The sequence below is a fragment of the Cardiocondyla obscurior genome, linkage group LG19 (assembly GCF_019399895.1).
Source record: "Cardiocondyla obscurior isolate alpha-2009 linkage group LG19, Cobs3.1, whole genome shotgun sequence".
Classification (NCBI taxonomy): domain Eukaryota; kingdom Metazoa; phylum Arthropoda; class Insecta; order Hymenoptera; family Formicidae; genus Cardiocondyla; species Cardiocondyla obscurior.
Window position 1 is genome coordinate 1,012,732 of NC_091882.1, and position 12,669 is coordinate 1,025,400.

Genomic DNA, 12,669 nt, shown 5'->3' on the forward strand with positions numbered 1-12,669 from the left:
TTTATCCCAAAATTACTTAATTGCAGTGAATCCGCCAATTGTAAGTGATATTGCAAGAGACCCGTGCGTACCATCCCCTTGTGGCGTGTTTTCTGAATGTCGCAATATAGGAGGAGTACCATCGTGTTCTTGTTTGCCAACGTACAAAGGCAGTCCGCCAAATTGTAAACCAGAATGTACAATTAATACAGAATGCCCAGCTAATATGGCTTGCATGCAACAAAGATGTAGAAATCCTTGTCCTGGCTCGTGTGGCATTATGGCCGAGTGCAGTGTTGTAAATCACGTACCGATTTGTTCGTGTTTGCCTGATTATACTGGTGACCCTTTTATCGGATGTTCCGTACAGCCTCGTAAGATTTTTCTCTTTTTAAAAATATATAATATTTTTTTATTTTCTTCTCTTAATTTTCTTTTTGTTTACGCGAATTTATTACAGTTGTTGCCCCCTCAAAACCGGATCCATGCACACCTTCGCCTTGTGGACCTAATACGGAATGTAACGGAGGAATTTGTGTTTGCATAGCAGAATATTTCGGAGACCCTTACAGTGGTTGTCGGCCGGAATGCGTATTGAATAACGATTGCCCAAATACGCAGGCATGCGTGCGAAATAAATGCATAGATCCTTGTCCAGGTGTTTGCGGCCAAAATGCTCTATGCAACGTGTATAATCATGTTCCCATGTGTAGTTGTCCATCGGGAATGGATGGAAGTGCATTCGTCTTGTGTTCTCCCGCCCAAGGTATTTTTTTTTTAATAAGTTCTAAACATAATCACTATGTCAAAATATCGATTTTATTTATTCTCTTTATTTCCCGAATTATTCACATCAAATTTTTATTCTACTATTAAAATCTTTTCTTATAGCACCGCCCATTAGTAATCCGTGTAATCCATCTCCATGTGGTCCAAACAGCCAGTGCCGACAAAATAATATGCAGGCTGTATGTAGTTGTATAAGTGAATTTATCGGGGCACCTCCGACTTGCAGACCCGAATGTGTAATTAGCTCAGATTGCCCGAAAAATGAGGCGTGCACTAATCAAAGGTGTCGAGACCCTTGTCCCGGAAGTTGCGGACGTAACACAGTTTGCAACGTTATTAATCACAATCCTGTCTGTATCTGCCGTTCTGGAATGACTGGAGATCCGTTTATTAATTGCTTCCCTCTTCGTAAGAAAATTATTTACTCTTTTTACAATTATTTTTAATTATTAAATTATCTAGCTTTTCGGTTAACTAACCGATATTATTTTTAAAGCTGAAGATCCGTTGCCTGTGCTTAATCCTTGTCAACCATCACCGTGTGGACCAAATGCGCAGTGCAAAGTAATTAATGATCAACCCTCTTGTTCATGTTTGCAAGAATTTATTGGATCACCCCCGAATTGCCGGTACGAATGTATCAGCAATAGCGAGTGTTCGAACAAAATGGCTTGTATTAATCAAAAATGTCGCGATCCGTGCATTAACGCATGTGGTATTAATGCCATTTGCAATGTCGTTAGCCACACGCCTATGTGCGCGTGTACCCCTGGATATACTGGTGATCCGTTTACGCATTGTTCTCCCCAACAATGTAAGCAATTTTTACAATTAAAATATTTAACTTTTAAGAACGGATAATTTAATTATTCAAATTTTATTTTAGTTGATATACAACCTAGCATATTTACGCCATGTACACCATCTCCATGTGGTGCGAATGCCGTATGCAAAGTTCAGCAAAATGCTGGTTCTTGCTCGTGTTCATCTGACTACATTGGTAATCCTTATGAAGGATGCAGACCCGAGTGTACGCTCAATTCCGATTGTCCGTCTAATCAGGCATGCATCGGTTTAAAATGTAGAGATCCGTGTCCAGGAACATGTGGTCAAAATGCACAATGCTACGTGATTAATCACGCGCCAACTTGCACTTGCTTCGAGCGATACACAGGAAATCCATTTATATTTTGCAGCCTTATCGTCGAAACTCGTAAGAAACTATTTAAAATTAATGATTGAATCTTATTGGGTGGAAGTAAATCGTTTTCGACCGGCGCTTCGAATGCTATGCATTACAATGCACGGAGCGCTCGGTCGATTACGATTTTTTTTCTATCCATGAAGATTCACTCCATACATATATCCGTCTCGGAGATAATTAGGTGACTTTATCTACATAATCTCTTTTTAGCGGTTGTAACAGATATTAATCCTTGTCAACCATCCCCTTGCGGACCATATAGTCAATGTAGAGCAAGTAATGGCCAAGCTGTTTGCTCCTGTTTACCGAGTTATATCGGCGCACCGCCCGGTTGCAAACCTGAATGCACAGTTAGTACAAATTGCGCGACAAATCGCGCTTGCGAGAATAATAAATGTGTTGATCCTTGTCCCAACTCGTGCGGTCAAGATACGACGTGTAGAGTCGTGAATCATAGTCCAATATGCTCGTGTAAACCAGGATTCAGTGGTGATCCATTTATACGCTGCTTATTTGTACCACGTAAGCACACAAATATTATGTACATTAGAAAGTTTGCTTTAATTATTTTTTTCATATTTAAAAATTATTTTTTATTATTATATACATAGAACATTTTAAAGTATTATATTTTTTTTTCATTAAAGGTTAATTATATTAATTTTTAAAATATATTTTTTTTTAATTAGAGGTTAATGATATTAATTTTTAAAATATTATTTTTTTTTAATCAAAGGTTAGTTATATTAATTTAAAAAAAATATATTTAATAATTTTATTTTGAGATTTTATTTTAAATTTTAGCTTCTTCAAACTACTTACCGAGTTTACCGTCGGATCCGTGCATACCTTCCCCGTGTGGAGCGAACTCGCAATGTCGCAATATTAATGGTTATCCATCTTGTTCTTGTATGATTAATTATATCGGTACACCACCAAATTGTCGCCCCGAATGTATTATTCCTGCCGATTGTCCAAGCAATCAGGCTTGCATTCGCGAGAAATGTCAAGATCCTTGTCCAGGTTCTTGTGGTTTAAATGCCGATTGTACTGTACACAACCACATTCCGATCTGTAGATGCATAGAAAGTTATACTGGTGATCCATTTACTGGTTGTCAACCTATGCCAATTTGTAAGTTACAATTAAAATTTTAATTTTTTATAATGTTTTTTTTATATCGTCATTTATAAATCGATTTAATTGACAATTGTAATAATATAGATAACGAGCCAACTCAGTCAACTGATCCATGCAATAGATTATCTTGTGGACCAAATACTCGATGCAACAATGGCAATTGTATTTGCTTACCTGAATATTTTGGCGATCCATATATTGGCTGTCGACCCGAATGCGTACTTAGCACAGACTGTTCAACCGACAAGGCTTGTATACGAAATAAATGTGTTGACCCTTGTCTAGGTACTTGCGGGCAAAATAGTTTGTGCAATGTAATAAATCACACACCAATGTGCAGTTGTCCCTCCGGTACTACAGGAAATGCATTTATTTCTTGTGATATAATGAGAGGTATGGTATCAAAAGTAAAAAAATCTAATTTATATATTTTTGAAAGTACGTTAAATAGCGTTTACTTTATTATACGTAGTACCCGAGACGAGACCATGCAGCCCGAATCCTTGTGGTCCCAATAGTATATGCCGAGAATTAAATGGCCAAGCCGTGTGTACTTGTGCACCAGAATTTCTCGGATCGCCGCCTCTTTGTCGACCCGAATGTACACTTAGTTCAGACTGTCCACTAAATGAAGCTTGTGCTAATCAAAAATGCAGAGATCCTTGCCCCGGTACATGTGGCATTCAAGCAAGATGCGTAGTTGTCAATCACAACCCTGTTTGTTCATGTCCCGAACGATACACAGGCGATCCATTTATCAGATGCGATGTTATAAGTAAGATAATTTTTATTTAAAGTGTATTGCATTAGCCCCGACCACCAGATTAAAATCCAAAAATATTTTTTAGAAGCAGTAACACCGGTTATAATAAATCCTTGCCAGCCTTCACCCTGCGGCCCGTACGCTCAGTGTCAGATTGTTAATGATTTGCCATCTTGCTCGTGCTTACCCGAGTACAGAGGCTCACCCCCTTTTTGCCGACCTGAATGTATTTCCAATTCCGAATGCCTCAGCCATCAAAGTTGTATGCAACAAAAATGCAGAGATCCCTGCCCAAATTTATGCGGAGAGAATGCTGAGTGCCGTGTAGTACAACACGTGCCTCATTGCGTCTGTTCTTACGGTCTCACTGGTGATCCGTACATGCGTTGTTCTGCAATACGTAAGGGATAAAACCATTTTATGTCAAACTATAAGACCAGAGTCTTATATTTATGCGACATTGCTTAATCCCTTTGCCCTTTACATTGTTTTAGCCCGCCCAATAGATCTGGAACCAGAACCATCGCCCTGCGCCAGCTTCGAATGCGGTGCGAATGCAATATGTAGAGAACGAGACGGTGTCGCAATTTGTCAATGCATTTCTAGCTATGTTGGCAATCCATACTTAGCATGTCGACCCGAATGCATCATTAATCCCGATTGTCCATCTAATTTGATGTGCATACGAAATAAATGCACTAATCCCTGCGCCGGCATGTGCGGTCAAAATGCTGAATGTTCAGTTGTAAATCATCAACCAATGTGCACATGTCTTCCCGGATATACAGGAGACCCTTTCACAACTTGTTCCGTAGATAGTAAGTGTCGTTAATTAGACGATTTAATATTATTTTATGAAATTTTTTATGGTAAAAAAGATAAATTAATTATTTACAAAGGATATCGTCTTAAATTACATTTTTTAATCGTCAAATAAATATTTTTATACAAGTATATTAAATTATCATAAAATATTTAATATAATTCTTTTATTTTTTATTTTTTTTTATTTTATTTTATTATCTTTTATTAAAAAATTTTTTATTTTATTACTTAATTTATATTGCTTTTAAAATCAAATTAAAAAATGTTATATTTATTAATTTTTTTTTAATTTACGTAAATTTTACTAATTTATTACATTTTCTCAGAAATAGTCTCAGATGAGAATGTTTGTGCCCCATCGCCCTGTGGACCTAACAGCAAATGCAAAGAAGTATCGGGACAAGCAGTTTGTTCATGTCTCCCGACATATATTGGAACCCCGCCTGCATGTAGACCTGAATGTGTCGCAAGCTCAGAATGTTCCCCACAATTAGTATGCAAGGATTACAAATGCGTGAATCCCTGCCCAAGCCCATGTGGACTTAATACGAATTGCATAGTCGTTAATCATAGCCCTATCTGCAGTTGTATGTCCGGTTACAGTGGAGATCCATTCACCATATGCTCATTAATTCCACGTAAGCCCATTATTAAATAAATATAAAAAATTATATTAACTCAATCTCTCGATATATATTATCTCATATTTCCGATCTATCTTTCAGCTGTAACACCATCATTAGTACAGAAAGACCCTTGCGTGCCGTCCCCGTGTGGTAGCTTTTCTCAATGCAGAAATGTTGGTGATTCTCCCGCGTGCACTTGCCTGGAGAATTACATGGGTCAGCCACCTAATTGCAGACCGGAATGTACTATACATTCGGAATGCTCGAGTGATAAAGCATGCATTAATATGAAATGTGTGGATCCATGTCCTGGTTCGTGCGGTACCAATGCTTTATGCTCGGTCATTAATCACATCCCCACGTGCAGATGTCCCGAAGGCTATACTGGAAATACCTTTATTTTTTGCGAAATATTACCAGCACGTAAGCGTCTCGAACCATTTAGTAATAAATTAATTCGACAACTTGATAAACTTAATTCAAGCTCGAACCGTTAATCCCTGTATCGATTATATTTTGCAGCGACACCATCCCCGGTTGAAGATGTCTGCGTCCCATCGCCCTGTGGCCCTAACGCGCAATGCTTTAACGGTATTTGTACATGCTTACCAGAATTTCGAGGAGATCCGAATGTAGGTTGTCGACCGGAATGTGTTCTAAACGCGGATTGCCCCCGTGATAGAGCATGCGTACGTAACAAATGTATGGACCCATGCCCCGGAGCTTGTGCCGTTAACGCATTATGCACCGTAATCGGTCATATTCCTATGTGCAGTTGTCCTAGAAATATGACCGGCAACGCATTTAGTCAATGCACACCTCTGCAAGGTATATAATATCCTATAATTTAAAGATTTTTACAGATCGTCCCTACTTTCAGTGTTATAAATAGTATAAAATAACATTTTGTTATTTTTTAATTAATTGTCAATTATATTTTTATATACTAGACGTGCCACCCGCTAATCCATGCGCCCCGTCGCCCTGTGGACCGAATAGCGAATGCCGCGTTATAAATAACCAGGCAGTTTGTTCTTGTATAAGAGGGTATTTAGGTAGCCCTCCGACCTGCAGACCCGAGTGCATAGTAAGCACAGATTGCCCCCAGAATGAAGCTTGTAGTAACCAGAAATGTGCAAATCCTTGTCCGGGAAGTTGTGGCTTAGGTGCATCCTGTCAAGTAGTAAATCATAATCCGATTTGCATTTGTCCACCGTCTCAAACGGGTGATCCTTTTGTTAGATGTTATTTAGCACCGCGTAAGTATTTTTTATTACAACTTATTTACGACTACACTCTCTTGGACATTTTAAGAAATTCTTTGTTTACTTCTTTTTATATTAAATTTTGCCCTTCTAGCACAATTACCTGTATCATCCCCTACGCCATGTAAGCCAAACCCGTGCGGTCCTAACTCGCAATGCCAACCTCGTGGCGACGAATCTGCGTGCACATGTTTACCCGATTTTATCGGTAGTCCGCCTAATTGTAGAGCAGAATGCATCAGTAACAGCGAGTGTTCCAATTATTTAGCCTGTATTAATAAAAAATGTCAGGATCCGTGCGTTGGTTCTTGCGGAGCAAACGCTAATTGTCACGTCGTCAGTCATACCCCGATGTGTTCTTGCGTAAACGGTTATACCGGTGATCCATTCACTCAATGTACTTTGAGAGAACGTAAGTACCAGTCAAAAATTAAAACTAGTATAATTTCGGTGATTTAATTAATACTTAATATTAAACTATTGATATGGAAAAGTGCATTTTGTAACATAATTATTATGTCACGAATAAAAATCTTTTCTGTATCTATTTCATTGAAATAAAAAATCACCGTAATTATATTAATTTTAATATTCTAATTTATACGGGAACATTTCTACTTTTTTCTTTGTTTTTCTCACAAACTCCGAATGCTCACTGAAGTCATTTTTTTAGCTATCCCATTGCCACCAGCACCAGTTGATCCCTGCACTCCCTCTCCATGTGGCTCTAATGCTGCGTGCAAGGAATTCAAGGGTGCCGGTTCGTGTACGTGCTTACCGAATTATACTGGTAATCCGTATGAGGGATGCCGGCCAGAATGTATTTTAAATTCGGACTGCCCTGCTAATTTGGCTTGTATAAATACAAAATGTAGAGATCCATGCCCGGGATCGTGCGGGCGTAATGCATTATGTCAAGTAATTAATCATTTGCCGGTATGCAACTGTTATCCTAGATATACCGGCGATGCTTTTTCACTATGCACCCCAGTAGAAATAGGTATTTATATATATAAATAATTACATTTTAAATATCAAAATTATTAATTACTAGCAAAATGCAATCGTGATTAATTGAACAAACAATGCAATTTTTAGAAGGAGATAGTGCCATTAGTAATCCTTGCCAACCATCGCCATGTGGCCCCAACAGTTTATGTCGTGTTGTGGATAATACGAGTGTCTGTACTTGTTTACCTGATTTCCAATGGGTGGCCAGTCCACCAAACTGTCGACCTGAATGCACTGTTAGTGCCGAATGTGCCTTTAATTTGGCGTGCATCTCGTATAAATGTACCGATCCTTGTCGTACATTATGCGGCTCTAATGCAAGATGTCAAACGATCAATCATAATCCCATTTGTTCTTGCCCATTTGGTTTTACTGGTGATCCATTTGTTGCCTGCTTTGAAATGCCACGTAAGAAATATTAAAAATTTTATACATTAAAAATAGTTGAATAGAATATGTCAATTATTAAGAGAAGAAAAATATTTTCTGAAATTCTGAATATATATATTTAAAAAAATTTTTTTACCTTGCTTTTTTTTTAATTTAAAATAAATAAAAAATTTAAATTAATTTTTTTTTTATTAAATGAAATATTTTATTAATTTTTTTTAACTAAAAAAAAATTGTGTTAAAACATTATTAAAGATAGAAAAAAGCATTACAGACACATTTATATGTCTATAGCTAAAGAAGAAGAACTTCGTCCACTTGTGAACCCTTGCGCACCTTCACCTTGCGGACCTTATTCGGAATGTCGTGATATTAACGGCCAAGCATCCTGCGCTTGTTTGCCAACGTATATAGGAACACCACCTAATTGCAGACCCGAATGTTCAGTTAATTCAGAATGCCCGACTAATCAGGCATGTATACAAAGAAAGTGTCGAAATCCTTGTGATGGAGTATGTGGAGTAGGAGCAATTTGTAATGTTATTCGTCACACACCTACGTGTTCTTGCTCCAGTGGGTTTACTGGAGATCCATTTATAGTGTGTAGACAAATTCCTGAGGAAGGTAAGACAGATGGAAAAATATTTGTGATAATATTTATGGAAATAGGTTTGAGAATTATATCACTTAAATTTAATTTTATTGTTAATTAAATGTTAAAAATTGTTTCTTAGACACAACACTCAAACCGACAGATCCGTGCTTAAATTGCGGCGCGAATACACAATGCTTTAACAGTGTATGCAGTTGCCTTCCCGAATATCAAGGAAATCCATATTTCGGTTGCCGTCCAGAATGTATTTTAAATTCCGACTGTCCGAGAGATCGAGCATGCATTAAAAACAAGTGTGGAGATCCGTGCGGTCTCGGAATCTGTGGTATTAATGCCTTGTGTTCCGTTGTTAATCACATACCAGTCTGCACTTGTATGCAAGGAATGTCTGGCAACGCATTTGTGCAATGCTCTCGAATTGATGGTATTTATTTAAACGATCAATTATTAATTGCATTATAAATGATCGATATTGTAATTATTCCTTCCTTTAAATAGACATGATACCAAAAGATCCGTGTAACCCGAGTCCTTGCGGACCGAACAGTCAATGTCGAAGGATAAAAGAACAAGCTGTCTGCTCGTGTCTCTCTGGATTCTTGGATGCACCACCTAATTGCCGCGCTGAATGTACTATTAGTTCCGATTGCCTCGCCAACATGGCTTGCAATAATCAAAAATGCATAGACCCTTGTCCTGGAACGTGTGGCATCAGAGCTCAATGTATCGTAGTTAATCACAACCCGATTTGTTCTTGTCCGTCTGACATGACTGGCAATCCCTTCACTCAATGCATTTTAAAACGTGAGTAATTAAAAAAAAATACTTAATCAGCTATTAAATTAATTAAAATTAAATTAATTAATTAAAATATCATACATATTTTTTATCAAGAATATATTATTTATGATTTTAATAGCGGCAGAACCTCCAACGCCAATTAATCCTTGCGTTCCATCTCCATGTGGACTTAATAGCAGGTGCGAAGTTATAAATAATGCATATTCATGTTCTTGCTTGCCAGAATTTATTGGCAATCCACCAAATTGCAAACCTGAATGCATTAGTAATAGCGAATGTTTGACGCAATTAGCGTGTATTAATCAAAAGTGCCGGGATCCATGTCCGGGCTCCTGCGGTATTAATTCTGATTGTCGAGTAATAAGTCACACGCCTATGTGCGTTTGTCTTGCTGGATTTGTAGGAGATCCATTTGTATTATGCAATCCTAAACAAAGTAAGTGCATCGTAATAATGCTTAAAATGCCTTTAAAAATCATAAAAACATTATTTATGATTATCGAACTATTTAATATTTCTTTAAGAATCGGAAGTAAATTTTTTTTTAGATGACGTTATAAATGCTATAAAACCAACACCTTGTATTCCGTCGCCGTGCGGTTTTAATGCGATATGCCGTGAATCGAATGGAGTCGGTTCTTGCACGTGTCTACAGGATTATACAGGCAATCCATACGATGGATGTCGACCAGAATGCACAATAAATTCCGATTGCACTGCGGATCGAGCATGTGTTGGATCGAAATGTCAGAATCCTTGTCCAGGTTTTTGCGGGTATAATGCAATTTGTCAAGTAGTAAATCACGCGCCATTGTGTACTTGTCAATTTGGGTATAGCGGCAATCCGTTCATTTCTTGTAATAGAATTGTGCAAGATACGAGTAAGTGATAAAATAAATTTTATAAATAATTTAATACAAATCATTACTGAATAATTTTTAACAGTTTTGCATAACTATTCAATTTGATTTCTGATTATTTAAAAATTATATTTAATTAAATTTAATGTAGATCTTCTTTTTCTAGAATTAGAACGTAATCCATGCAGTTCTTCTCCTTGTGGCCTTAATAGTCAGTGTCGCGAATTAAATGGTCAGGCGATATGCTCCTGTTTACCTACGTTTATTGGAACTCCGCCGAATTGTATCGCGGAATGCACTGTCAGTTCTGACTGTGCTGTAAACCGTGCGTGCAAGAACCATAAATGTGTTGATCCATGCCCCGGAATTTGTGGTATTAACGCAAGATGCGAAGTAATTAATCATAGCCCAATTTGTAGTTGTAATCAAGGTTTTACGGGTGATCCCTTCGTAACGTGCTTCCAAACGCGTAAGTACGATGTAAAAATTATAAAGTACGATGTAACATTAAATAGAAATTATTAATTTACAGAAATAGACAAAGATACTCCGCAAATGCCAGAAAATCCGTGTGTTCCATCCCCCTGTGGACCATTTGCCACTTGTCGTGACAGTGGTTACGCGAACGTCCCCACGTGCACGTGTATGGAAAATTATATTGGTAGCCCTCCCAACTGTCGGCCAGAATGCACTGTAGATTCTGAATGTAGCAGTAATCAAGCCTGCTTGAGACAAAAATGCAGAGACCCATGTCCAGGTTCATGTGGTATTAATGCCCAATGTCTTGTGGTTAATCATATGGCTGTTTGTCTCTGTCCAACGGGTTATACCGGAGATGCATTTGCTAATTGCTTTCCGGAACCTCCTTGTAAGCATTTATTTTTTATCATTTCTAAAAACATTATTCTAATTTTGCAATAAAACGATATAATAGGATATTTCCACGTTTTATTGAATAATAACGATTATCGTTAAAATAATAACGCATAATTTTTAGAATTTATTAATTTAGAACATTTTAAAATACGAAATTATTATATTTTGTATTGCAAAAGCAGAGATATTTGTTAAAGATATGCAATGACATTTACAGCTGTGCCTATACCACAAGATCCTTGTAATCCGTCTCCGTGCGGATCTAATGCAGTATGTCGTGACGGCGTCTGCAGTTGTATGCCTGAGTATCGTGGCGATCCTTACATCTCGTGTCGGCCCGAATGCGTACAAAATCCAGATTGTCCATTTGATAAAGCATGCGTTCGTAATAAATGCTTCGACCCTTGCACTGGAGTTTGCGGACATAATGCAAAGTGCACAGTTATAAATCACACCCCAATGTGCGCCTGTCCAGATGGAATGTCTGGCAATGCATTTACGGCATGTTATCCGATCATTCAAGGTAAATTTATTGATAATCGTGTGCTATTTGCACTAGAAACAGTTAACTAAAAATTTAATCTAAATCTGCAAGAATTATTTTATAACAAAATAATTTTATGTGAAAAAATATCTTGAAAAAAAAAATAATTTTATTAAAAACTGCTTTTGCAGATCCAACTGTCATCGAGAACCCATGTAATTTGTCACCTTGTGGCCCGAACAGTCGATGCCAGAATTTTAATAACCAAGCAGTATGCACGTGTATACCTGGATTTATAGGAAATCCACCAGCTTGCCGACCAGAGTGCATAGTTAATACTGATTGCGCCCTGAATGAGGCTTGTATCAATATGAAATGCGGTAATCCTTGCTTAGGCGCGTGCGGTATATCTGCTCGTTGCCAAGTGTTAAATCATAATCCAATATGTACGTGTCCTCCTGTGTTCACTGGCGATCCATTCGTACGTTGTGTACCAAAACGTAGGTTTTTTTTATTTATTATTAATGTCGGTAAAAGCACGTTTGTGTTGGGCATATAAAAAAAATTTATTTTTTTATTTTAAAGCGGAAGATGTTCCGAAACCGGTAAACCCATGCCAACCATCGCCTTGTGGCCCTAATTCTCAATGCCGAGTCGTAAATAATACACCATCATGCTCTTGTATGACAGAATTTATTGGAATACCACCGAATTGTAGACCGGAATGCATTAGTAACAGCGAATGTCCCAGCCAAATGGCATGTATTAATCGTAAATGTAGAGACCCATGCCCTGGATCTTGCCATTCTCTGGCCAATTGTTACGTTGTTAATCATGTGCCTACCTGTACATGTCGCATCGGTTACACGGGCGATCCATTTGTTCAATGCACGATTATGTCCAGTAAGTTTGTAGACTTAATTTTTTACTGTCGTTTTATGAATATTGTTATTCAATAATATTACGAGAAAAAAAAAAAATTTAATTAATTAAAATTAGAAAATTTTTTAAGAACATTTCGTGGATAGGATTTTTTAAATATT

At 37.5% G+C, this 12,669-nt stretch overlaps 1 protein-coding gene across 7 annotated transcripts in view; it reads left to right on the forward strand.

Moving 5' to 3' along the window:
• The window catches only part of Dpy (fibrillin-like protein dumpy), an 85,756-nt gene that overhangs the window by 57,686 nt on the left and 15,401 nt on the right, over positions 1 to 12,669 (forward strand). For 6 of the 7 annotated variants that reach the window (XM_070669407.1, XM_070669408.1, XM_070669412.1 and 3 more), the window contains 28 exons: positions 27 to 353; positions 440 to 745; positions 871 to 1,176; positions 1,265 to 1,582; positions 1,655 to 1,981; positions 2,183 to 2,494; positions 2,777 to 3,106; positions 3,197 to 3,505; positions 3,585 to 3,887; positions 3,961 to 4,275; positions 4,370 to 4,693; positions 5,027 to 5,338; positions 5,426 to 5,749; positions 5,849 to 6,154; positions 6,277 to 6,585; positions 6,686 to 7,003; positions 7,265 to 7,591; positions 7,690 to 8,010; positions 8,287 to 8,616; positions 8,727 to 9,029; positions 9,104 to 9,409; positions 9,525 to 9,842; positions 9,955 to 10,287; positions 10,433 to 10,735; positions 10,799 to 11,134; positions 11,360 to 11,665; positions 11,818 to 12,126; positions 12,212 to 12,529. In XM_070669407.1, coding sequence (XP_070525508.1) covers positions 27 to 353; positions 440 to 745; positions 871 to 1,176; positions 1,265 to 1,582; positions 1,655 to 1,981; positions 2,183 to 2,494; positions 2,777 to 3,106; positions 3,197 to 3,505; positions 3,585 to 3,887; positions 3,961 to 4,275; positions 4,370 to 4,693; positions 5,027 to 5,338; positions 5,426 to 5,749; positions 5,849 to 6,154; positions 6,277 to 6,585; positions 6,686 to 7,003; positions 7,265 to 7,591; positions 7,690 to 8,010; positions 8,287 to 8,616; positions 8,727 to 9,029; positions 9,104 to 9,409; positions 9,525 to 9,842; positions 9,955 to 10,287; positions 10,433 to 10,735; positions 10,799 to 11,134; positions 11,360 to 11,665; positions 11,818 to 12,126; positions 12,212 to 12,529 — 8,856 coding nt within the window. The remainder of the gene's footprint in view (positions 1 to 26; positions 354 to 439; positions 746 to 870; positions 1,177 to 1,264; positions 1,583 to 1,654; positions 1,982 to 2,182; positions 2,495 to 2,776; positions 3,107 to 3,196; positions 3,506 to 3,584; positions 3,888 to 3,960; positions 4,276 to 4,369; positions 4,694 to 5,026; positions 5,339 to 5,425; positions 5,750 to 5,848; positions 6,155 to 6,276; positions 6,586 to 6,685; positions 7,004 to 7,264; positions 7,592 to 7,689; positions 8,011 to 8,286; positions 8,617 to 8,726; positions 9,030 to 9,103; positions 9,410 to 9,524; positions 9,843 to 9,954; positions 10,288 to 10,432; positions 10,736 to 10,798; positions 11,135 to 11,359; positions 11,666 to 11,817; positions 12,127 to 12,211; positions 12,530 to 12,669) is intronic. The other variant, XM_070669413.1, reaches the window with a different exon arrangement.